The sequence below is a fragment of the Rhizopus delemar genome, genomic scaffold (genome assembly GCF_000149305.1).
Source record: "Rhizopus delemar RA 99-880 supercont3.20 genomic scaffold, whole genome shotgun sequence".
NCBI lineage: Eukaryota > Fungi > Mucoromycota > Mucoromycetes > Mucorales > Rhizopodaceae > Rhizopus > Rhizopus delemar.
In genome coordinates, this window is record NW_027137846.1 from 68,604 (window position 1) to 94,381 (window position 25,778).

At 33.3% G+C, this 25,778-nt stretch overlaps 8 protein-coding genes across 8 annotated transcripts; 3 read left to right on the forward strand and 5 right to left on the reverse strand.

The window, feature by feature from the left end:
- Positions 1-388: 388 nt before the first annotated feature.
- On the reverse strand, positions 389-1,024 carry RO3G_16384 (uncharacterized protein; the record flags this gene model as incomplete). Its single annotated transcript, XM_067670968.1, has 5 exons — positions 389-453; positions 505-598; positions 654-755; positions 816-974; positions 1,022-1,024. 5 exons carry the CDS (start codon positions 1,022-1,024, stop codon positions 389-391), a joined length of 423 nt encoding a protein of 140 aa, XP_067527069.1.
- Positions 1,025-6,188: 5,164 nt separating this feature from the next.
- Positions 6,189-6,752, forward strand: RO3G_16385 (uncharacterized protein; the record flags this gene model as incomplete). The annotated part of the gene is made up of 1 exon (XM_067670969.1): positions 6,189-6,752. One exon carries the CDS (start codon positions 6,189-6,191, stop codon positions 6,750-6,752), a length of 564 nt encoding a protein of 187 aa, XP_067527070.1.
- A 597-nt stretch (positions 6,753-7,349) lies between these two features.
- On the reverse strand, positions 7,350-7,819 carry RO3G_16386 (uncharacterized protein; the record flags this gene model as incomplete). Its single annotated transcript, XM_067670970.1, has 2 exons — positions 7,350-7,625; positions 7,799-7,819. 2 exons carry the CDS (start codon positions 7,817-7,819, stop codon positions 7,350-7,352), a joined length of 297 nt encoding a protein of 98 aa, XP_067527071.1.
- Positions 7,820-13,090: 5,271 nt separating this feature from the next.
- RO3G_16387 (uncharacterized protein) lies at positions 13,091-13,806 on the reverse strand (the record flags this gene model as incomplete). Its single annotated transcript, XM_067670971.1, has 3 exons — positions 13,091-13,239; positions 13,344-13,481; positions 13,803-13,806. 3 exons carry the CDS (start codon positions 13,804-13,806, stop codon positions 13,091-13,093), a joined length of 291 nt encoding a protein of 96 aa, XP_067527072.1.
- Positions 13,807-15,491: 1,685 nt separating this feature from the next.
- RO3G_16388 (uncharacterized protein) lies at positions 15,492-16,055 on the forward strand (the record flags this gene model as incomplete). Its single annotated transcript, XM_067670972.1, has 2 exons — positions 15,492-15,691; positions 15,890-16,055. 2 exons carry the CDS (start codon positions 15,492-15,494, stop codon positions 16,053-16,055), a joined length of 366 nt encoding a protein of 121 aa, XP_067527073.1.
- Positions 16,056-16,837: 782 nt separating this feature from the next.
- RO3G_16389 (uncharacterized protein) lies at positions 16,838-16,993 on the forward strand (the record flags this gene model as incomplete). Its single annotated transcript, XM_067670973.1, has 1 exon — positions 16,838-16,993. The coding sequence occupies one exon, from the start codon at positions 16,838-16,840 to the stop codon at positions 16,991-16,993; it is 156 nt and encodes a 51-aa protein (XP_067527074.1).
- Positions 16,994-19,140: 2,147 nt separating this feature from the next.
- Positions 19,141-21,383, reverse strand: RO3G_16390 (uncharacterized protein; the record flags this gene model as incomplete). Its single annotated transcript, XM_067670974.1, has 6 exons — positions 19,141-19,355; positions 19,417-20,563; positions 20,612-20,701; positions 20,751-20,853; positions 20,903-20,954; positions 21,050-21,383. 6 exons carry the CDS (start codon positions 21,381-21,383, stop codon positions 19,141-19,143), a joined length of 1,941 nt encoding a protein of 646 aa, XP_067527075.1.
- A 341-nt stretch (positions 21,384-21,724) lies between these two features.
- RO3G_16391 (uncharacterized protein) lies at positions 21,725-25,664 on the reverse strand (the record flags this gene model as incomplete). The annotated part of the gene is made up of 14 exons (XM_067670975.1): positions 21,725-21,733; positions 21,780-22,045; positions 22,098-22,281; positions 22,331-22,427; positions 22,480-22,668; positions 22,723-22,842; positions 22,912-23,012; positions 23,171-23,591; positions 23,644-23,756; positions 23,815-24,189; positions 24,236-24,409; positions 24,463-24,978; positions 25,029-25,239; positions 25,291-25,664. The coding sequence occupies 14 exons, from the start codon at positions 25,662-25,664 to the stop codon at positions 21,725-21,727; spliced, it is 3,150 nt and encodes a 1,049-aa protein (XP_067527076.1).
- Positions 25,665-25,778: the final 114 nt, after the last annotated feature.

Here is a 25,778-nt window from a genome sequence, read left to right on the forward strand (position 1 = left end):
TCCATGGTTTTATTTATGGTCAACAACATGAGTTAATCAAAGTAAACCGTCTCAAGAGTCAGTCAGTTGTTGCAGAAGATGATAAAGGTACATATTGAATAATACACACACACACCTCTTAAATCTTTTTCTTTCTCTGGTCACTCAGTCACTCCTTATACCTCTTCTATGCCCTGTCGCATCCTTAAAGTACTCACGCCTACAGGCACATCAGTAAAAAAGAATACACCCCTCTTGTCCATCGAATCTATGAAGACTGAGATCAAAATTCTCAGCCGACATGAAGGTGTGGTTAATATGAAAGTACAAGAAAATCAATTGGTTGATGCAAGAGTACTTTTGTGTACAGTGGATAAGCAATAATAAACAAAGAATAATATTTATTCATTTATAACTTGAGTTTATGTTCCATACTTGTATGCAAATCCATAGAATCAGTCGATAAGCTAGGGTCTATATATCGTAAGTCATGTTTACATATAAAAAAGCTACTGTCATCTTTACCGTTAAGAAAATCTTCATAGTCAATTGTTTCATCTCTACCCATCAAAATATCCAGGTGTAAATTTGAGGTGGGCATAACAGGTGTACGCTGGCGCTAAGCAAATAGCTTAGTACAGCTCCTATATAAAGCTCTTTTTTTTATCTAGTACCTTTTCAACGATGCTTCTTTCCATCATAAGCTTAACTGGTGCATGCATTCCATATGCTTGACGTGCTAAATTTAGCTTTAATTCCCATTGTGCTTCTTCCCACTATTCCAAAAAAAAAAAAAATTACTTTCTCTTTCTGGTTCAATTTGGTTTTTATCATACTTGATTCAATCTGCTTTCAAGAGGGTGCTTGGGCAAAACTTCATTTTTGATGGAACGAGTACCATAGCGAAAAGTATCGTGGCCTCCGTATTCACTATGAGTTGTATTTAATGTGCTCTTAACGGTTTCAGGGTATGAATCAGGAACGATGCGAAGAGCCTATATTATGATTTAGCGTCTTCATCCTTTTTCTAGTTTTAATTTACCATTATTCTCTTTATTAGTTAATTTATTAAAAAGAAAGGAAAAGGTTGCTGCATGCTCATTTAAATTGCTTGCGTGTCATTGTGAACGGTCACAGTCTAAGTAAAAATTGATTTGCTGAAATTATTGCTGAATGTGTTGGTCACCATATAATTTTAACATTTATTTATTTATGGATGATATACTATACTTCAAACTTTGGAGAAGTCGCAGTTTTTGAATAAAGCTATTTATGTACCTATCGCAGACGAGCATTTTAATCTTGCGGCATGGAATATCAAGTAAAGACTAAGTAATCAATGCTCAAAAGATGCTCTGGAAAGTCAATTGCTGGCCTCGTAAGTCAACAATTGACTAAAATAATGTTTAGACTCTAAGCAAATTTTGTCAAGCTTATTATTTCGTCTTCAATTTTATTATTATTATTTCTTATTAATTAGTGGTCTTTATATCCTATTTGTATTTTTATTTAACACAGTAATGCTCCATAGCACTGAAAGATTTTTACTTAAAGCTTTGTGGAATACATATTTTAAATATAATATATAGCTTTGACGTACTCAATTTGGTCATAAACCGTAACAAATTGCCTTCAAATACCTCTAGCCGCAGAGGTTGATTTATGTGTACAATCATTTTCTACCATATGCTTAGATAATAGCCAAAGAGCGCAGGTTTATCGACTGAATATTACAATATAGCTAGATGAGCTACAGGCTTTTAACAATTTCATTCAAGCTTTATTACATTATTAAATTAGGAGTAACTTTTTCTAAAAAAAAAAAAAAAAAAAAAAAAAAAAAAAAAAAAAAAAAAAAAAAAAAAAAAAAAAAAGGTACTTTATGGTCATCAAATCAATTTGGTTTTGGCTTCTGTATTGGAGAATATTTCTTTAAGAGCATGGCGGAATTTAATATAAGATACGCACTTCAAATAAACCTTTTATACTAGCAGAAGACATAAATAAAATAGAGAATTAGCAATGCACAGTAAGCAAGCTTTTGTCTACGAGTCAATCGCAAGACCGTATGAATAATATTGATATGGTTCGACTCAACAGTGTACAAAGATATTTACATCAAAAACGGCTAGCACACACCCTTGTGTGGTTTCATATTTAAAAGCCCTTCTTCCGTATGTTAAATGTTGTCAATATTCTCATTCATACAAGGTTTATCTTATTTACAGTAGAGGACACATGTTTTACCTTACTTCCAAATATATTTAACCTACAATTATAAATAAAATGTTGTTGAAATCTTAGAAAAGTATACTTATTTATTAAATTATTATAGCATTGAGATAGCATGTGAGTATTAAATATAATACTAAGCTTATGCTTGAATAGAATAGTAACAGATCTGAGTTGTATGTAGGAAGGTAAGACGAGTCAGTCGTGACAAGTCAAATATGTTTATGGGAGAAAAATGTCTTGTAATAAAATGGTTTATGTCCAGAAATTGATAATAAGCTAGCTGAAGCACTGAATTTGCAGATTGTTGTTAAGTATACAAACTTACAATGGTATACTGATTATACAGTAGACGTGTTTCTTCTATATATATTAAACCAACAATTCTGAATATTACAGGTTTGGTAAATGACCTTCACATAATAAGAGTAGCAAAAAAGAACTATAATGAGATTATTTTTGTATTACTGGCAATTGCTTTTTTTTCTAGTTTCATTATTATTTACAGTTATTAAGTGAAGTTCGTCTAATTTTCAAGTGGAACAATTAAGCAAATACGTTAGAACAGCTAAATGACATAAAGATAGAACGATTTTAAAACAAGTTCAATACAGTTGAGTGCATTTTTAATAGCTATAACTAAGCTTCTTTAAGCGAAGGTTATTTCCTTCCGGTATATGGCCTAAGTAAGCTTTTGACTTGAACATTTTACAGCAAGCTAATCAGCGTCATTTATAAATATGATTACCGACAAGAAATGTATATGCTATGTGCATATTCCTGTTTATAACTTTATTCACAAAAATATGACAATCCGATTGCGAAACAATATATAATTTGAAGTCTTTGATTTTCTTTTTCTAAAAAAAAAAAAAGCAGGATCTGAGCATTTTCCCTCAACTGATATTTATTGCGACGAACACTTTGATATTTTAAAGAGATTGAATAAAAAGCTTTTAAAAATTCTAAGTTTGGGAGGGGTTGTTTCAACGAAATTATTTTTCATAGAATACTCTTATATGATTGATTTTGATTTAGTATCTGGATTTGATATAGTTTAGCTGTACAATTATGAAGTACTTATTCTTAACGAAAATTAGATTGATTGATTTCAAGAATAATGGATACATTAATATTCAAGAATATTGAAGCTTATCCTAATATTCGTTTCATTAGTTTTGTAGGAGATCGCACCTACACCTCCATCATTTGTCTTTATATCGTGAATATTGCTATTTTGAATCTTCATTTAAACAAAGGTTGCTATATGTTAGTTGTATGAATGAAATGGAACAACTGAAGTATATTAAAAAAATAGAAGCATTATAAAGGAATATAGTGAATTTGTAAATTAGCATTAACATATTAATAAAAAATAACGCAATTCATCATAAAGATGATGAACGTTTATGAAAGTAGTCATGAAAATCATTACTTTTCTAATTTCAAAGGTAGAATGAGAGAAGAAAGCATATATAGCAAAAGGATAAAGTTAAAGATGAGAATAAAGAAATATCAACAAAGTAGGTCAATTGCATAAAAAAAAAAGGTTATAAAATGTAAAATAGAAGTGTAATACATATAACAGCAATTCTCAGGTATCATTAAAATCATTTGATGAAAAGGTTGTTTTAAGAAAATAAACAAATAAAAGTATGCTAACTTAAGGTATAGCTTATAGAACACAAGCATTAATCCAAGAGTATTACATAAATAATAATCATATATTGTTGCTCGGCGATCAATAATTGTTTCTCGCTGATGTAGCAAATAGCAAATGTAGCCGCAAATATATTCAAGGTTTTAGTCGGAACCATATAGCATGTAATCACGTGTGTTTCTTAAAGAGATTAAAGAGTGACATATTCATCTACTATACATCAACCAATGCACCAAAGCTTAATATGCATACAGTGACCCACAAAACTATCCCAGTGTTTTGTGATTTTCTCTTGCAGAGCTTGTATCACTAAGATTATCAAGCCAATTGTCATGTTTTGACATGTCAATAAGATACAGCCTTATTATTCTGAGCTGAATCTTTACAAATGAAGTTGAATAAGAATAGATCCTGGTAGTTATCACTGCCCTGAACAGCCAAGTTTCACTTTTATCTTAATAGTTGATTATCAACACCAGCTTATAAATATTTTTGCTGTCAAATCATATCGGTCGTAACTATCTTTTGTCATCTAATCTCAGGCACTGCCCAATATATTATAAATAGCCTTGAAATCTTTCTTTAATAAAAGTATTCGATTTTAGAGCTATTGTTCGGTCTCGCTAACTCTTCTTTATCTTTATACTAAAAGCACTTTGTTATGTTTTAACGAATATCGGTACCTGGAGATTCTTCAATAAAAAATATGTCTGAGCTACATCACTTTTATCCTGTTTAAACAATTTTGTGTGTTATCTCCCGTGACTCTAAAATTGACTTGGTTATTGATTATATTCAGTAAGTATACTCGGAATGTATCTGAAAAATACAATGAATGCACCAAGAATGAAGTTGCTCAAGGTAGAAAGATAGACTTCATTTTAAAGCACAATAGTATTGAGCTTTGCTTTTTGAAGTTGAAATGTGCATCAGTATGTCATTCGTACATGTTATGGCAACAAACAAAAAATTTGCGCGTTAATAACTGTATACTTCATGACATTCACAAGCTCTTGGGTGATGAAACCATAGAGATTTTTGCATGGAATGGATCGGTAAATATAGTTAAAAGAAAAATTATTAAAATAAATTATTGGAATAAATGAAGATGGAGGTGCTTACGCTTTTTTTTTTTTTAAAAAAAAAAATAAAAAATAAAAACTGAATCATTATTAGAACATGCTGGATACACAATGAGGATGATGAATAATATCACTATTGTTTTGCCAAATAAGAATTATGAGACAAAAACTACAAAAAGACAATAGTTGTGAAACTAAAGATTATATATGACTTTATTAATAGAAATATTGAGGGTATTTATACTTTTTGAATGTCTGGGTCTTTACCGCTATTTCAATTGATCGGTTACAAGAATAATATGGAAAATAAAGAAAGGATAGTTAATAATCAATAGCCGCTGTCTTCTTGACAAATCAAGGGACAGTGAAGTAAATACTTATTGATCTAATCCATAATTATAAAATAGGATTCAACTGCCGTTATTATAACCAGGTTCCGATATAGTATTTAGAACGCTGATAGGACAACAGGGCAAGATTGGCTATTGCAGAAGTCTCACATTTATTAATAGAGATCTGGCTAGACTATAATTCCGTAGTACCCAAGTTTATCCATGAATGTTCACTTTATTAGTTGTGTGGATACAACAACTATTGCTATTGAAACTCATGTGTTATTTTTACAGAGTCATCGATTATAAATTAATGATTTCAACAGCACATATAAGGCTTAGTATATTTTAAGGATTTCTATACTCATGTTTATAAAAAAAATACATGAAGAAACAGCAAGAAGAAAAAGAAGAGCAATTGAAAACATGAATAATTCCCCATCACTGCCAAGTTCACAAAGTCCTTCTCTCCGTACATTTTTTTCCCCCCAAACGTGCTCACTATTAAATTAATAATGGAAGGTATTGCTGTCATCGAGTAAAGTGTTTTATGATTATGTTTGGAATTTATGTGGAAAAAATTCCAAAAAAGTTGAAAGATCTTCTTGTACGTGAGATAAATAGATGAAGAAGATATAGAATTCCAAAAAAAAAAAGTTATGAGCAGCTATACTTTGAGAAAACATATTCTAGTAACAAGAGATAAATGGGATATTAAAATGAGAAGAGTTATAAATAAAATCAAAAGATGTACTCATGTTTAAAAGGTATGCTTATTTGTTTATTTATGTGCATTACAAGGGAGAAAAAAGCATGAGTTGGGTTTTAATATGTTGTAATGAAGAAAGGGAGTTTATTGATTTACCCCTCTTTTTTTAACTATTTTCTTTTTATTTATAACAAATGAATCAATTCGATGAACTACCCGCAACTTTTATCTTGTTAAGAAATAGTAAAGCAATACAAGATGAATTGTATCAAAAAGCTCGTTACTGGTTAACTTCAATTGTAAAAGATGATGTCTTTTTTGCACCTTCTTCTGAAATGTGTATGGATACAATCACTCAAATGCCAACTCCTTCTTTATCACCCGTAACGTCTCCTTCTGACTTTTTGTATGAAAGAGAGCCTTTGTTTGATGGCATTGAAAATTATTTGCAGCAAGATTCTGATCTATTATCCTCAACACTTTCTAATATTACAACTACTACTACCACCACTACTACTTTATTTAGTGATGATGAATTAGAACAAGTAGAATTTCAATCTTCAAACAATTCTAATAAAAGGTTATCTCAAAATGCAGCAATAAACTTAAAGAGTAAACGATTTAAGTCAGACCATGATAAAATGACTTTATTTGAACAATTAACACAAGTTGGTATTGATTGGTGTAGGTATTGTGGAACAACCGAAGGTGTCAATTGGAGACCTGGTCCTTGGGGCAAACGTACTCTTTGCAAGTAAGCATTTTTAGAATATTCATTGTTTATACTGAGTTTATTCAATAGTAAACATGGGTGTGATTATAAAGGCTATGGTTTAGCAAGTAGATTACCAAGGCTTGATTTATCTGCGTTTCTGAAAGAATCATTACAAGATAGAAAACGGCCCATTGTACAGCAATTCTGTGTTATATGTCAGTCTTCAGAAGAAAGTCGCGATAACTTATTAGTTCCTTGTGATGGAGGTTGCTCCCGTGCATATCATCAACACTGTTGTTGTAACTTAGTAAACAGCGGAGATGATTGGTATTGTAGCTCAGATTGTATTGAAAATAAACAGAGGCATAAAGTTGGTAAATGAAATCAATATATTTCTTTATACAGCACACTCACTATCTCTACAGTTGTGGACTTACCAAGAAAAGATATGCCCTTGATGAAACTAAGGCAGAAAAGTGTATAAAGGATCCTTTTATATAAGCCATATTTTGTAGATAAAAAGAATAAAAATAAAATCAGTTTATAAGACAGTTTATTTCATGTCAGGAAGATGGCAGTAATATACTGACTTTTTGTAAAGATTACCATGTTTATGGTGAAATACATCCCCCCCTTTTTTTTACCAAACGGGATTGGCCATAATTAAATCGGTTACTTGTTGAAATGTTTTTTTGCCCTTGGCCAAATCATCAATAGATCTTAATGCGATGCCTAATAACAATGGTCTTGTTTCATGTGGGTTCATTGCAACAATAGCTTGAAGAATGGAAGTAGCATATAATATATACATATCACTCTGTGGACCATTTGAGTCTCCCATCAAGAATTGGGTTGTCGTAGGAAATGTGTCGAGAGTACTAATTCGATGAGGAGCAGCATCCAATGAAGTGTGAATCTATGACAATCTTAAGTTAGTATCTAGTTTTGGCATTTTCATGCTTTTTGCTTTACCAAGCTTCCTATTTTCCCATACTGCGTTACTACTATAAATATCTTATCCGAAAAGCCTTGGAGTGAAATTTCGGTTTTTATACTGTCAATGTTAATAGCGATCTGCTTATTTTTTACAGGAAACTCGTTGTTCTCCATTGGAATGAAAAAAGGCAAAATTTCTTTTGCCAGTCACAAACTCTTTTTTCACTTTTTTTCTTTTGTTTTCTTCAAAATACAAAATGATTCAAATTGGTAAAGCATTCGCAGTTTCTTTTGGTGCTTTAGCAGGAGGTGCAGCTGGTTTTTACTTTTTAGAGATGTACAAAATTCAATCAAAAGTAATTTGAACAAAAATAAATATGTATCATTATTAACCATAAAAAATTTAAAGGAACAACGTTTAGCATTGTTGTTGGAGAAAAAGAAAGAATACGAACGATTAAGGAATGAAAACAAAGATTCACTTTAATTCTCCCATTTTATAAAATCAACAACTGACTGTATAGTATGAAGCTTCTTTTCCTTTTGTTTTCATTCGTTTTTTTTTTTTTTTTTTTTTGGAAAATAGACTGAATGAATATACCCACTATAAAAAAATAATAATAAAATCAAGAAACATGTAAATACCAAGTAATTTCTATTAAAGCAAAGTGATAATAGGAATTTAAAGTGATGATAAACTTTACATGAAATCCGAAATCATATTCAAGAAAGAAAAAAACGAGACTTTCTCGAATAATTTTATATTAAGAGTGCTGTTAGTTAGAAATGAATAAATCATGTGAAACAAATCTCCAATTCAAAACACAAGTACTTTGATTAATGAAGGAGAAATTAGCCATCATGATTTTAAGATTGCTTATAAATGTCGGGTTTTTGGTTAAGTAAACGCTAGGACAGTATAAAGCCATTGCAAAGTAAATAAACAAAAAAAGAATAAAAATATTCACTACATTTTAATAGATAACAAAGTTTTTGACCAAAGTTTATATGGCACAACTTTTTCTTTTCATTTAATATATTCTTGTATAAAACGATACTTCAAACAGTTACTGATCATCCCATCCTATTGGTAAACAACAGAGCCTCCAGTCATCATATTTTTCAAAATATAAGCCTGAGTCTGTCGTTTCTTTGCCCGAACAATAGTCATTAGTAAATGATTCCCATTCATCATTCGCGAGTGGTCTCAAATCGATATAATTTTTGCTTTCATCCAAATTATGTGTCTTTAATTCAGTGCAATTCGTATATTGGTATACAATATTCAATGCTTCGTCAATGTTGCAATACCCTGATTTCAAATTGATGGCAACAACTATTCTTTTTTCGTTTTTCATTTCTTAAAAAACTGGCCACATGTTGCAAAGTGGCAACCAGTTATAGCTGACATTCAATAAATTATTTTAATGAGAAAGCATGCATACGGAATTTCCCTTCACACTGATGTCTATGACATATCTTTCCCTTCTTGTTTACTTTTTATTTTTTTTTGTCCTTGATCTCAGGATGTTTTTTTCGATCTACTTTTATTCCTTATTGATCTGACTTGGACGATTAAGGTAAATTAAAGAGACCGTGTGCTCACTTACATCTTTTTTAATATAAATAAATAAAAGAAGGGTATTTTATAGAGTAGAAAGTTCAGTATATTATACTATAATAAATTTGAATACAGTTGAGTAGGATGTGCTTACGTTATGATGGTAGAAATGCTCTTCTTCTTCATTATTGTCTTTACCATCTTATTCGTCTTTGTTCATGTTACCAAAATTAGGACATGGGCTTACAGGAGAAATATATTAATCAATGTCAATTATCTTGATATTTGCGTTCTTGGTCCTTTCATTCTTGAGATTACTATACTCGATGATCATCTCTTCGATATTTGAAATCATACGTTAACAAAATCAAATGGAGAAAGGTAGAATGAGAAAAGAAAGCAAAAAATTGAACAAACTTTCTCTGAATAATTCACATGTTTCAGTTACCTTCACCAAACTAAATAAATCCGTCATTGCCTTGATCGCGCAACCCTTGGCTTCACACAGTGTGCTAGGGTAGTTAAAAATGTTTTTTGTAAAGCGTATACTTTCTTATCAATAATATTCATACCATAAATTACACAAGACAATCCCATGACTAATAGCATTGGTGAAATGACAGTCTTGATTTTAGTTGAAAGTATATATACCATAGGTTTTAAAGCATCATTCAAATGGACCTTGATAGCAATGGCCGACTTAGAAAAATCGCCGTAATATTTTCGAAGAAGTAGTCGATGATTGACGTACAAGCTCTCCAGTGACGACATCCAAGTCTTTAGCATTGATATCCTTGATAATAACTCGAAAGTCTAAATTAAAACACAAATTTGACGGGGAAAGATGAGGCGAAGTGCTGTCGTCCCTACTAAGCAATTTCTACTAATATGTATAATTCTAGACAGGAATGTGGCTTGTAATTGTAATGAGTTGTTTTGTCAAGCAAGAGAGGAGAGAGAGAAAGAACCGGACAGGAACTAAGAAGCTTGGGTGGACAGCTAAAAGAGGACAAGAGAGGCTGGCGTTAAAAGCTTGAAGGTGTGAACTGCAAATAGCACTTACAATAGTCGATAAACAAGAACGAGACAATGATAAATAAAAATAGGGAATATATGGACAGTCTAATAGAGGGAATAATACTTGGTAATTGACTGATTACTTAAAGGTTATAGGTATCTATACTTTTATAAGGAATATGAAATATAATTAAAGGGATGTACTCTGAGCTCAAATAATGCCATGATATTCCCTCCTTCTTTTTGATCACGTTCTACGAGATTGGCTTTGTTGTATTCACACAACTAATAAAGTGAACATTCATGGATAAACTTGGGTACTACGGAATTATAGTCTAACCAGATCTCTATTTGATAAACATGAGATTTCTGCAATAGCCAACATTTCCCTGTTGTCCCTACCGGCGTTCTAAAGACAATATTGGAACCTGATTATAACAACGGCAGTTCAATCCTATTCTATAATTATCGTTAGATCAATAATTATTTACTTCATTGTCCCTTGATTCGTCAAGAAGACAGCGGCTATTGATTATCCACTATCCTTCCTTATATTCCATATCATTCTTTTAACCGATCAATTGAAATAGCGGTAAAGACCCAGACATTCAGAAAGTATAAATACCCTCAATATTTTTTATTAATAAAGCCATATATAATCTTTAGTTTCACAACTATTGTCTTTTCGTAGTTTTTATCTTTTATTTCATATTTGGCGAAGCATCTAAGAAAGACAGTCGAGCATTTGTTACAAGTCTTATGAGCCGACTGCCCCATAAACCTGGCCGCTTTACGTGCTGCATGTATGTCGCAATTGACTGACATTAAAGCAACACGTACAAGCACACCATTTGGGCATTGATAGGTGGGTATAGCCACACCATCGTACAGGACAATCAATTCATCGACCATTGTGTGGAATAGGCGTGTTATTTCTCTCGATTAATAATATTAATAAAATAAGTCAAATAATCGATGAGTCTCTTGAATCTCTTTATTGAGTAAGGACGAGAGAGAGAGCCCATTCAATGCAAACTGCGTCTTAGAATATAATAATGAGATTTAGGGTCCGAGGTAGTACAGTATATATTGTGTGGGCTGTCTATCGTACATAGCACGAAGTTTTATATACAGTAGGTGAAAAAAGTGTTGCAACGTTTTCAGAAATCGCACTTTTTCAGCTTAATTTCCTTACTTAGTGTGGTGTTTTGGCATGTCAATAAGATACAGTCTTATCATTCTAAGCTGAATCTTTACAAATGAAGTTGAATAAGAATAGATCCTGGTAGTTATCACTGCCCTGAACAGCCAAGTTTCACTTTTATCTTAATAGTTGATTATCAACACCAGCTTATAAATATTTTTACTGTCAAATCATATCGGTCGTAACTATCTTTTGTCATTTAATCTCAGGTCTTGCTCAAACTAATATAAATAGCCTTGAAATCTTTCTTTAATAAAAGTATTCGATTTTAGAGCTATTGTTCGGTCTCGTTAATTCTTCTTTGTTAATATTTTTTATACTTAAAACACTTCAGTAATTATTATTTTGAAATTTATATAATCAAGTAATTCAATTTAAATTGGGCAATTATTTGAACAAAAAAGTGCTACAGTAATACTGTATTATTTTGATATAGGGATGATAAAATAGGGATTGGATTTGTTATAGTAAGCATTGGTCAAAAGAAGATATTACTAGATAAATATGATTCCTTAATAATATGTTTAATTCTTTACATTAAATATATTTCATCATGAAATAGTCACAGCCATAGCCATAGTCATAGTCATAGTCATAGTAGCTTGCGCTAAGGTGTGCTACATACTGAAGAGGTTTCATAGGTGCAATCTGGGGAAGAGCCTTCGGAACTATCCATATGTAAATGATCAATGTTTTGAACCAAAGCGTCACGCCAAGAAATAGCCTTTTTTAATTCAGGAAAAACCAGCTTCAATTCTTCGGGCGTTTTGGGAAATTGTATTTTGGCATGCCTGGTATGTACATACATGCAATTATCCAGTAAAAGCAATGTTTCAAAGCGAAGTATTGCTTTATGGAATAAAACAATGAAAACTTTTGGTGTCTTTCCGTTTTTTGTTTTTGCAGCCAACTCGTTTAGTATCCTTAAAGCATTTCGGTAAACCTTCAAAGTATCACTATTAACCTTGTTATCACTGCATTTTGCACATCCAAACTCCGCAAGTGCCATTGGTTCCAGAAACAATTAAGAGAGAGAATAACACCATCAAATAGATGCCGATTCGTAACATTTGGTGGAATTTCAAACCATTTTGTAGAGGGCGAGCGAAACTTCATATACAGGGCGCTCAGCACTGGCACATCAACTGACAAGGCGCACGTTCTTTCGTAGTGCTCGTTTGAAACCAATGGACCATTAAACTCCAGAATATTCAAGCTAAGAAAAGTAAGTTGCTTTCTCCTTTTTTAACTTAAAAAATATAAGGGTCTTTACAAATTCACGAAGATAGATTCAATTGTTAATATGTTGTGGTGGAACAACTGACGTACGTGACAGTTGTCTCATAAAATGGAAGGATGGTTTACAATCATTTATTAACTGTAGTAGTTTTGCTGTGTTATTATCTGGTATCCATTCCTTCAATGCGCTTTTCTCTTTTAGAGCTGTATATTCTTCTTCTTTTAATTGTCCTCTAACAATTCTCATCAAGTTTTTGTTGGTCATATCTAAAATATTTATATTTGACAATTTTATTTGTAATTAATAAAGATAAGTAAATAAAATCATAATTAATCATACATTTACATGCAGGACGACTTATCTTTGGTGTCATTCAATACATGCTGCACTGCTTTCGTCCAATCCTTTTCCCTTTCTTCTTTCTTAGCTGTGTAATCCTGACAAAGTGGAATCACCACTAAAACTCTTTATTACTCGATGAATTACTCTTCTTTGGACATTGTCTTCCAATTCCAATGCCCTCTTTCTCAATCTTGATTCATGCTCCATTTCTTCCATGGCATTCCAATAATCTAAATACTCTTTTCCAATTGCTGATCTCTTATTGTTTCTTTTCTATTTTTTATAAAAAAAAATGTTAGAGTTCTTTTCATAAAACGAAATGTTGTATAATTACTGTTGTGACGCAGTTGGTGTAACTTTTGCGGAAGAAGGGACTCAGTCCTAGGAGAGACCACAGTCATAGGAGGGATCACAGTCATAGGAGGGATCATAGTCATAGGAGGGATCACAGTCGTAGTAGGGACCTCAGTCCCTGAAGATAAACAAAAAAAAATTCAAAAATAGAAAAACACAAAAAAATAATAATCATTTAAATATCCCCTCTTATACTGTCACTTTTGAAAGACTTACGTCACAAAAAATATCTTTTATCCAAATAAACATCGAGTTCCTTTTTTATTAAAACTCTTTGATCTTTAGCTTATAACTCAAGCAAGTCAAGTCCTTTGAAGTCAAATTATCTTCATCGTATCAATTTTATATTCTTTTATCAAGAAAACTCTTTATTACTTTTTACTGTTTGATCTACAATACAAGATATGGTGGTCATTTACTACAAGCAAACCAAATTTACCCATTTAAACACAAACATTTGATCTCAAATTCTTTTATACCCTAAAGAAAAGTCAAATTTACTTCTAAACTCTTAAGACCATAACGATTAAAATGTTAAAATTACACTGTAAAATTCTTTTTCTGAGTAGCGCATGATTTTTTCAATAATGGCTCACTTTTTATTATTTCATCAAGAACTTTTATGTAGAATAAATCAATTTTTGCTTTATTCTTGTCATCAAACAATTCTACAAAGTCGAAATAAGAAAACTCTTCTAAATCCTGAAGTTTCTTCAATAAATTTTTCACAAATCAAGTTCCAGCTAGACATTTTGAATAATGGTTAAAAAAGATAATATACGGTACTGTGTTTTTTTTTAAAAAAAGAAAGTTAATGTGTAACTAAAGGAGCATTCAAAAACCCCTTTTGTCGTTATCATTGTTGGTTTATTACCAAAAAAAAAAAAAATGTTACAAATATAGTAATATTTGAACTTCTTCGTTACTCTGCTATCTATATACTGGTCTGTGTAATGTTAGCCAGTCATTCTTACCTAGCAAGATCCTTCAAAACATTTCACAATCCGTCGGCGACTACATTGTTGAAGAAAACGAAATAGATTGATCAGCTCACAGTTCTACTATTTTTTCCTTTATCTTATTTCATATACTGTTATTGTTAATTTTATTTTTATCCACATATTACTATTTATTCTTCTTCTTGCGCTCACCTCTTAATTATTGCTTTGAATAATTAACGTGGAGCACGGGACATAGTTCTTTCCGACCAATCGGTTAACGCAGCCACGCAGCGACCAGAGGCACCAGAGCCTCCTACTAAATTGAAAAATATGCCCTGGTCCCAAGTAGTGGCCAGGAAGTGAACATCATTTATGAATGCTACTTTCGAATACAACGCTCACAACAGTCAATCAGACCAAGTTTTTCGCTCCAAAATGTGGAGAGCAGAACGTTTTCCAGGTAATGTCCTTTTGGACGTGATCAGCAGATATGAATCACCTGAGCAGCTTATGGCCACAATTGCGAAACAATTTCCATCCCGAATCGCAGTCGCGACTACTAAAGAAGGCAGTCGAAAGATTGCTGAAATCAACTTTGATCCCTTAGATTCTAACATTGACCACATTCTTAAAGACGACGTTACTTTTGAAAATAATTCAGTTAGGCTTTTATCTTGTCGAGCCTTAGATCCAGCTGCCCATTTAGTTCGAATTTGATCATCCAACCTTCCTTTTCTTAAAGAGGATACCCTTAAGGAACAATTGAAAATGAGTTTGGAACCCTTTGGCTCCGTTCTTGATTTGGGGGCCCTACAAGAATCCCACATCAGCATCTATATGGGTACGAGCTATGCTATACTGAGTGTCCCAAAAAATGATGATAGATTCTCACCATCTTCCTTGGTACCAGTCAGAAGATGAAGGATTTTATGCTGTGTGGAGTGACATGCCCACCTACTGTTGTTACTGTCATGCTGAAGGGCATGCCATCCTTGCTTGTCCAAAGAAACGTTCATCCCGGTTTGTTGAAACTGTCGCGCTAGTGGTCATATAGTGGCCATATTGTTGCTGAATGCGCAAAAAGCAAGAATAAGCCATTTAAAAAGACTAGGAAAACTCCTACTACTTCACAGGACAGAGTAGATCAAGGTGAGGTCCAGTCGAGCCAAGTTTCTAGTGACATAACTATGCCTAACACTTCTCCCCAGCCTCTCACTTCGAATATTATGAAGCGTAAACGTTCTATTCGGAACGAATCTGGTGATGACCCAAGGATTCATTCCTCTACCTTGCTAACAACTGAGGAGGACTCTATCTTGGTATCCACTCAAGAGGTCTTGAAAGCTCTCCTCACAACAACTGCTGAATCACAAGATGATATTCCAATGTAAATTAATGCTAGAAATACCGAAAATCCACATATGGCTACAAACGTAGTTATTGTGGACCAAGCCGCCAAAAACATTCCTCAGTTCCTACATCAGGCTGCCATGGATAGTCACCATACTGGCGCCCCAACAGGATATAACTTTTGTCATGGCTCTTTAGATATCCTGGAATTACCAATACAAGCATGTATCCCTAGTGATCAGCAGCACAGCACCACAATGTTCAACATTGATGGTGCTCTAACTCAGTCTAGCTCATACTGTGTTTCCGGCTTGGTCTCTGTGGCTTTTCACTCGATTCTTTTCTTTGACATTGATCGCAAAAATTTACCGGAAAATGTTGATTCGTTTTCCCTTCTGTAGAATAATCATTCCCAATGTAGTTTAGTTCACCATTTGTAAATATTGTATATCCTAGCTATCAAATCCACTGGACATAAAGCGAAAGATAGAAAACCCCAAAAGCATTGTAGGGACAGGAAATCATAAAATAAGATTTATAAACAATAAAAATCGGGGGGAGGGTCATAAACGATCACCCTTATAAAAAATATGCCCCTTGGCCTAAGCTCAATCCCAAATATTAGTAACAACAATCAAGGTCCTCAAAAGTCCTTCTTTAAAGAAGAAGGATGGCTTAACCTTTTTAGTTACTACAAAGACAAATATAAAGTCATGTTAAATTTCCTACCATCGGAAGCATGTATAAGTGTATGGAAGACAACAATCAATATTGTCTGTCAGAAGGATTTGTTTCAAGGCATGAAGTATATATTAAGAATCCAATTATTACCAGAAGCTAGTTGTAAATAATATAAGCTACTTCAAACTTATCATAATATGCAAGTCGTTATTAAAAGGTTTATTTGAGTGTATTAATAATTTAAATAAACAGATTCAAAACATTGTATTTTGAAAGGTCTTTTTTAGATGCAATTAGTGGTAACAGTAACTTGAGAATTTCAGAACAAGATGCTTTTGATTTATAGCCCTTAATCACGAAAGAACTTGTTGGTGTAAACATATATTATACGATTCAAAAAAGGTGAAGCTGTAAACCAGTACAGCATAGACAACAAAAAGTCAGTATCCTAAAGCTAAAGGAGTTATTAGTTTTAAGATTGGTTTTCGTTTCGTATATAATCATGATGGTAAAGGGTTTGATCTTGCTGCAGAAGGGTTTGGCTGCGAATTCATCGTCTGAAGCCAAGATTATACATGATAATAACAAGTTATTAAGAGAAGATAAAGATATTACTGATCGATATCATATTGCATACTTGAATCATATCTTTGATTGAGCAATTAAACCCGCTGGACTTGATGGTACTTGCTTTACTATGAACCTTGAGCGAAATGGTTTGTATGGTGGTATTCCTCAACTTACTCTTTCATTCGCTAAAGATGAAACAATGTTTGGAAACCTTTGAAAGTACTTTGTTGTCTTCGTATTCACTATCTGCACTTATGAGAAAGGCATAAGCCTACCTTTTATTTATAATAATTGAACCTTGAAAAGCATGTAGTAACAGTGAAATCTCTTGAAAATGCCATGAACACTCCATCATCTTCATCACTTAGTCAGGTGCTTATTACTGCAGACAAACCTAAGTCTGATGCCATTTCTTTGTGCCATAAACAAAGTCCAACTTATTGCTCTCTTCCACAGAAGGAAAGAACAAGGCCTGTTGTTCCTGAATGTCTGTCTGGAAAGAAGTGTCTTAGACGAAAATAAAAAGGGAAATAAGATTGATGGATTTGGTTGGTGTCGTGAAAATGACATCTCGATTAACAAACTTAGTGGGAAACTTCAAAAAGCAAATCATATGACTGATAAACTTAAAACTTAGTCTCTTCTTTGTTTAGCATTCAATTGATGATACACAAGGACTAAAAAATAATACCATATGAATTTTTCATGTATATAAACAACTATACTCTATCTGAGATGAATAAATGAGCAGATAACCATGACTGATAAATCAATATAAGTCGCTTACAGGGACATTATTGCAGGCTTTGGCGATCCTCATCGATAATGACTCTTTCTGAAAAAGTTCTCCCTGTTTCATTTTGGCTTTTACTATTTTCTATATATTTTCTGTAGGATTGGATTCAGGCGAGTAAGATAGCAAATACATTAGACTGTAGCCTCTACCTTCAATATATTGCTTCATAAAAAAGATGATGTAAATGGGAGTATTACCCATAACAAGATAATTGCTTTTTCTTCTTTTATCAAAGCTCATAATGTCGGCCAACCCTCTAATAACTTTGACGAAATGAGCGGTTGTAGTGCCTTTTGCAAAGGGCTTGATTGCCTTTTCTTTTTCTGGTTTATTTTTTTTAAGGATGATGAACTTATTCAAATTAACATAGAAAAACATCGTCAGCACAAATAGCACCAGATATTGTGTGAAAAGCTGCTCTAGTTTAAGGAGATTCTACAATCGCTTTAGTTTCTTTAGTTGGTCATGCCAAATTGTTTCTCATATTGACGCGAAGTTCTGTCTCGTCAATAAGCATGTAGCTCCACAAGAAATCTATATCTCTCTTTTACCACTTTAAACAATATTTGTACCATGTTTCGATACTTCCTGGCAAGTTCTGGGCTACAGGTAGAAAAATAGGTCCTTTTGCATTTAAAACCAGATTTTCTTTCAAACAAAGTTTTCGATAAGAGATTTGTGCTCTTCCGCAAATATGATGAGATGCCTAGTTTGCGTTTCTGTATTCTTGAAAGACACTTCCCTAGTCTTCTACCATCGCAGTGCATCGCTAGCTGACATACCAATCATTCAACCACCTGCAGGTGCTTTTGCTCCAGGACTTCAAAATATTATAATTTATTTTATCTTTGCTTTATTCTATGAATAAAAAAAAAAAGAAAAAAAAAAAAAAAAAAAAGAAAGATAGAGAAAATAAGTTCTAGAGGCTCAATTCATGAGACATTGTAAATTTTTCTTTGTTGAATATTATAGTTTTTTTAAATAAAAATTATATTTATTAATTTAAACAATGGACAAATATGTACTATTTGAGTATTTTGCCACAGTTGCAGTTTATGCATTCACAATTAAATAAGCGCTTGAAATCATAAAAAAAAAGGCATATAACAGTATAAATATTTTTCTTTAGTATAAGAAACATTTTTAATGGTACTGAAACAGTATTTATAAATGCTGCTGAAACAAAAGACATGATTATGTTAACAATGAAATTTTGTTATTATTTGCAGATTAGTCGTTTTAGTGAAACACAGGCGAAAAAAAATATCCTTAGCGTTTACTTGTTAGATAAGATAACGGTAAAGATGACAGTAGCTTTTTTATATGTAAACATGACTTACGATATATAGACCCTAGCTTATCGACTGATTCTATGGATTTGCATACAAGTATGGAACATAAACTCAAGTTATAAATGAATAAATATTATTCTTTGTTTATTATTGCTTATCCACTGTACACAAAAGTACTCTTGCATCAACCAATTGATTTTCTTGTACTTTCATATTAACCACACCTTCATGTCGGCTGAGAATTTTGATCTCAGTCTTCATAGATTCGATGGACAAGAGGGGTGTATTCTTTTTTACTGATGTGCCTGTAGGCGTGAGTACTTTAAGGATGCGACAGGGCATAGAAGAGGTATAAGGAGTGACTGAGTGACCAGAGAAAGAAAAAGATTTAAGAGGTGTGTGTGTGTATTATTCAATATGTACCTTTATCATCTTCTGCAACAACTGACTGACTCTTGAGACGGTTTACTTTGATTAGCTCATGTTGCTGACCATCGGCAAAGTTATGGGCAAAAATAGATTTGTCATCTATGTCGCGAATATCTTCAGCAACATAGAGATAATGCTGAATACCATTCATTTCATAACGTAAAAGACCTTGGCTGCCTTGAATACCGTTTGAACCTACATGTTGTTGATTTATTTGTGGTTTATGCATTGTAATGGAAATAATTGGTTCTTCTTTCTCTTCATTGCTTAGTAGTTGAGCCTTGAACTGGTATTGCTTATCATGAGATTGTCCTACATATTCATATTGAACTTGAATTGTTTTCTGCTTTCCTTGCACAATAAATTGTATATGCTTATATCGCCATTTCACATTTCGCCAGCCTGAAGGAACATTTTTTAGATATACTTGTTTGTTGTGTCGGGTAAACCAATCGAGCAAGAACGCAGCCATAATGCTAGGAATAATTTGATGGACTTCAAAAGGCAAAAAGAGCCTCTCTTGCTGAATAAAGCTTGTGTTGAATGTACCGGATTGAAAACATGAATTGTTCATAATACTCAACAAAAATGATTGATTTGTAGTAATGCCTGCAATGACTGTGCGCTTAAGTACAGCTGCCATACGTCGTATAGCCTCTGTACGAGTAGGAGCATGAACAATGATTTTGGCAATCATAGAATCATAGTAAGCAGAGATCACTGATCCATCCTGAATACCTGTATCAAATCGTACACCTTCGAGATCTGTAGGTGGACTCCACTTTATGATAGTGCCCGTACGAGGGCTAAAGTCATTCTCGGGATCTTCAGCGCACAGTCGCACTTCGATCGCATGTCCGCGGAAAGTGATGTTGTCAAGGATGCCCATTTGCTTCAAATTTGCGCCTTGAGCAACGAGAAGCTGTAACTCAACAAGATCCAATCCTGAAATAGCCTCGGTGATTGGATGTTCTACTTGCAGACGTGTGTTTAGTTCTAGGAAATAGAATTTCTTGGTTTTTTCATCCAAGATAAACTCAGCAGTGCCTGCGCCTACGTAACCTAGTCTACGTCCCAATTGGACAGCGGCGTTAGTCATCGCTTGACGAAGTTGTGGATCAACAGCAGGAGAAGGTGTTTCCTGATGATTACTATATTAGGATAAAATAAAATGACCAACCATTTTTACCTCAACTATCTTCTGATGCCTTCTTTGAATAGAACAATCTCGTTCATTGATATGATATACATTTCCATACTTGTCGCCAAAGATCTGAATCTATATGCATATGAGCTTATATTCAAATTTGTCAGTTATTGTTATTTACTTCAACGTGACGAATGTTTGTGAAATACTTTTCAATTAGTAGTTTATCGGATTTAAATGATCGAAGAGATTCTCCTTTTGCAGATTCAATTTCTTGCTTTAACCTTATAAATAAAACTTAGTTGTCTGTATCTAATGCATAAAAAACCTTACTTGGATGCCTCATAAACCGTTCTCATGCCTTTACCTCCTCCTCCAGCAGCAGCTTTTAACAAAACAGGAAATTCTATTTTTTTTTTTTTTTTTTTTTTTGGGGTATTTTTGTTTTCTACTTGTTCAATTTTTAAAGAAAAAGCCTACCAATCTTTTTAGCTTCAGATTCCAATCTCTCAATAGACTGGTCTTCTCCATGATAGCCAGGGATCAAGGGAATTATAGAATTCAAATACTCTTTGATAAATAACTTGGCAGCCATCTTGTCACCAATTGTCCGAATAGATTCTGGATTGGGCCCAATAAAAATAATATTAGACTTATGTACTCTATCAGCAAAATCAGGATTCTCTGATAGAAATCCATAGCCTGGATGGATAGCATCCGCTCCTGATCGTTTGGCCACTTCAATCAGTTTGTCTGAACTCAGGTACGATTCTGAAGCAACTGAGGGACCGATATGATAAGCCTCATCTGCCATTTTTACGAAAGTAGCGCTTTGGTCACTTTATGGCAAGTTAAATAGATTGTTTCTGAATATTTGATCGACTTTTACCTATCAGAGTAAACAGCAACGGTTGAAATATTTAAGCGTTTACAAGTATTAATAATTCTACAAGCAATTTCTCCTCTATTAGCTATAAGCACTTTATGGATCGGATTCATCATCACATCAGTCATTTTTTTGAGTTGAAAAAAGAAAGAAAAAAGAAAAACGATTTTTTTTTCTCACTTTATTTGTATGTGAAAAAATTACACAATTTCCCCTTTTGACCTTTTTTAAATGACATGTCTCTCTCTCCACAGATTCGGTATACGAAATTATGCAAACTGAGAAAATAAGCAAAGATAACTTGAAAGAAAGAGCATTGTTTACCTTTTTAAGGGTTGTGCCTTCTGGAGGTTTGGTTTCTACTTTTTTTGATCCAACTTCAGTCCAATTAGTAGAAAGACAAGTACCATTACTTTCAATAAAGCTCTTCATCATAGCCCTCTTTGTATCTGGATCTGCATCACGATAGATTTGTTGAAATAACGCGTTTACAGCAGCCTCCCCTTCTGGCTTCTCATCCTCTACTTCCTGTACTACTTTATTCCAATCTTTTGATTTATTCTTTGTATTGGATGACGCGGTTGTCATTGCTATATAGACAAAATGTTAATATGACAAATAATATACATCTATAATACTTACTGCCTAAATCATTTTCACTTTCTAATGCGCCCCACATAATGCCAGGCATCTCTTTTTTCAATTTTATTTCTATTTTTGTGGAAAGAATCTTGTAAGTGGATTCATTTGGTATAATTTTGTGTGCAAGTGGATCAAGTTCAATTGAATAAGTAGAACCTGTAGGCAATTTAACAGCAAATGATAACTAATAGTATATATCAATATATTATGGCTCAGTGAGACAAAACACTTACAGATCTTTCAAAAATATCAATTGTCGCATCTTCTGGTTTAATCTTCTTGACAAATACTTCAATTGTAACAAAATTTTCATTTTGAAACCATTCATGTCTAAAGAGAATAATATGCCTCATTTTCTTTATTTTCTTCATAAAGCTCTTACCTTGCTGTTGTATTCAAGCCATTAGTATTTGTTGGTTGTGGTTGTTGAATATTTGGCTCACTCGTTTTTAATTTATCTGCATTCTTTCTCAACCAGGTAACCAACGTCTTTTCAGTTGCATTGAATTCTCTTGATTGCTCAAGGTGTTCTTGTGCTTCTTTGTATTTATCCAATCGATGTAATATAATACTATATGAATTGTGTTACGTTTTGTTTTGCATAAAACTCTTTCTGTTCATTTACCCTGTTTGTAAATGAGCTCTTGCTAGTAAGCTACGTGAACCTTGCTTCAATAATCCCAAAGCATTTTCAGCATCTTTTAAAGCCAAGTCAAGTTTATTAACTTTTTGGTAAACTGAGCAGCTAAAAAGGTAAAAGTATAAGCAAGTTATAATCTTGGCTCTTTTTTTTTTTTTTTTTTTTTTTTTTTACCGTTTCAACATGAATTCAGCATTTTCAGGTTCCAAAGCGACAAGTTGAGTAAATAAGCTCAAGGCTTCATCATAATCATCGTCAAAAAAGGCGTCGTTTGCCTTTGCATATATTTCAGCAGATTTCTTTGTTTTTTCAGATACGTTCATTTATGGAAAAGAAAAGAAAAAAAAGAAAAAAAAGTTTACGCACCCCTTTATATCACACAAAATTTTCTTTATTTGGATTTGAATGCATCTTGAACTATTTGAACACCCACTTGTAGCTCTTCATTGGGTTGATCCAAGTGATTAGACCATATTTTTGAAGACAGACCTTCTGAAAGGTCACTGGCATCATGAGAATGTGCACCAGAAGAGATAAATGCTTGATGGTTACCGACCATACGCTCCAGCCAAACTTTTTTAAGCTTGTATTCCTCTCTTTGGACCTTCCACTCTGACCAATTAGGTAATAAAACACGAATACCTTGTTGAACTCCAATGCGAATAGCAACATAGATGTGTTCAGATAAAAGAATGGCTAAAAGCGTGAAAATGGGAGTATAAACAGAGTGAATGTTGGTAGTAGGGTGAAAGAGGTAAGCAAATGAACTCATGGTAATAGAAGAAAACCAAATCAAAGTTTCCATATTGCCTAACCAAGGACCAATGCTCTCGGCGCGTGTGGGTATGGGACGCCTATTTGTATACAGGTTGAATATTGTTTTAGAAAAGAAAGACTATTCGTTACCTTGTGTATTTGCACACTTTAACAGCATCTCCACGAAGCTCAACCCAATTGTTAATCATACAAAACAAAGCTGTCAATGGCCAAACGGTTGAAAACATGCTGACATAACCAAACTACAAAAGAAGAGCAAATGTTGAGCACGAGCTGCATAAGAATGTTTTGTAATAGTACCTGAGTAACCATTTCTGCATAATCCAAGTAAATGTTATATTCCTGTAAAGCTACCTCATTGTAGACCTTTGTCATAAACTTTTGTTCTTCTTCATCCTCTGCTTCTTTCTTTGCCAAATCAGTTGCAGAAGGAGTTTCTTCCTTTTTCATTATTCTCTCGGTTATTCTTTGAGCTTTGGGCTTAATCAAATTTAATACATAAGGTACAACCATTTCAGTCAAGAATCCAACTAATTGTCCCGTGACAATGAAATAAACCAACTGAGAACGAAGTCTCTGGAAGTCTACTGTCTTGTGATCGTGACTAATATTGTATTGTACAAGATAGGGCAAGACATGATCACCAAAGGGGATATAAATCCAGGCAGTAATAAACTGTATGACTTAGAATATATACAAGTATTCACAATATTCTGCTTACCAGAGAGAGGTAACCAACAAGAAAATTGGCAATAAAAATCTTTTGTGTATAATGATACTCGTATGAGGCACTTGTTTTATGCATTTCCCAGTCATTTAATGTTTTCATCCATTTACTGTAAATAGCTGTCATAGTAGGAATCAACAGCACATATCCTACAGTAGGTGTATAATGCTAAACATGATGTATATGAGCAATGATCCCTTTCTTTTCTATTCCTTTGTTACCAAAAATTGATGGAAAGGACCATTATAATATTCATGTAAGAACAATTGAAGAGCAAAGACAAAGCCTACTATAACACTCAGAAATACAGCGCCAGCTGCTACACCAGGTATAGAAGCAAGTCGTCTGCCGAGTAGCTTGTAGGCAGACACCTCAGGCTTATCTTCGCCTGTCACTTGATCCTTGATCCACATATCACCCTTAAATTCAGTCCTCCTTTTTTCATTCTTTGAGTAATTTCGTACACCCCATTGGATGGATAATTCTTTTTCTTTACGCTTCCAAATCTCTATAAACACAACAGCCCAGAAGATCATAGCAAAGGAATACCAGAGAGCCAGAGTGTTTGTGTGAGTCAAGTAGACAAAAATACCCATAAAGGAAGGAGCACTTAGCCATAGAAAGTAATTTTGAAGAAATGCAAAATAGTATGCAATCTTTTCACCAAAATGATCTCTAATCAACAATAAATCATTGTCTTGAATAAGCCATTTAGTGGACCAAGATTTAAGCCAGTTCTAAAAATGAATGTTATTTTTATAAATCATTGTTTCATTTTGTTGTTTACATTGTTAAATTCATCGTTATGTAAAGGTATGATAGCCTCGACATATTCATCTGTCTCTGTTGATATTCCTGCACCTCCTTCTTCTTTTGGATTTGTGATGATTTCATAAACTAACCTCAGACGCTCTGATTCCGTCAATCCTTGAAATGTTTGAATATCCGAAGCTTCCTCGATGTCATCCACACGTACACCTAGCAAAAAATCACGTACTCTATATTACATCTTATTAGCATCTGTCACTTTTATATAATATCTTTTTTACCTTTCTTGTCTGTAAGCCTTTTTGATTGGCTGAATAGGACTACTGACAAACAATAATAAACTATTAGGCTCTTTTCCGGGACGTATCTGATATCGAAGGCCCACTGATGCAAGCCTTGTTGTAATATCACTAATAGATTCAATCACTTTCTGTTCCAAATCTTGTCTTGTTAGTGTCGGTTTATTCTTATCCTTGGATACAACTTTGGTTGAAAACTTGAATTGAATCACGTAATCAACACCCGCATTTTTGTTTAAAGCAAGCTGCTCAGTCACAGTAGGTGTCACCACATTTTCTGGTGCTGGAGGAAATAAATGTGAAAACTCTTTTGGATCATGATTTGTCGTAGAGAAAAACGTCTGCTTATCAGTCATATAGTCTTATATGAAATAGTAATAAAAAAAAAAAAAAGATAAAAAAATAACTTGTCAGTTATAAAAAAGAGGAGTTTTGGGTCGGAATCTCAATTCCTTAAATTGTTTTATTCA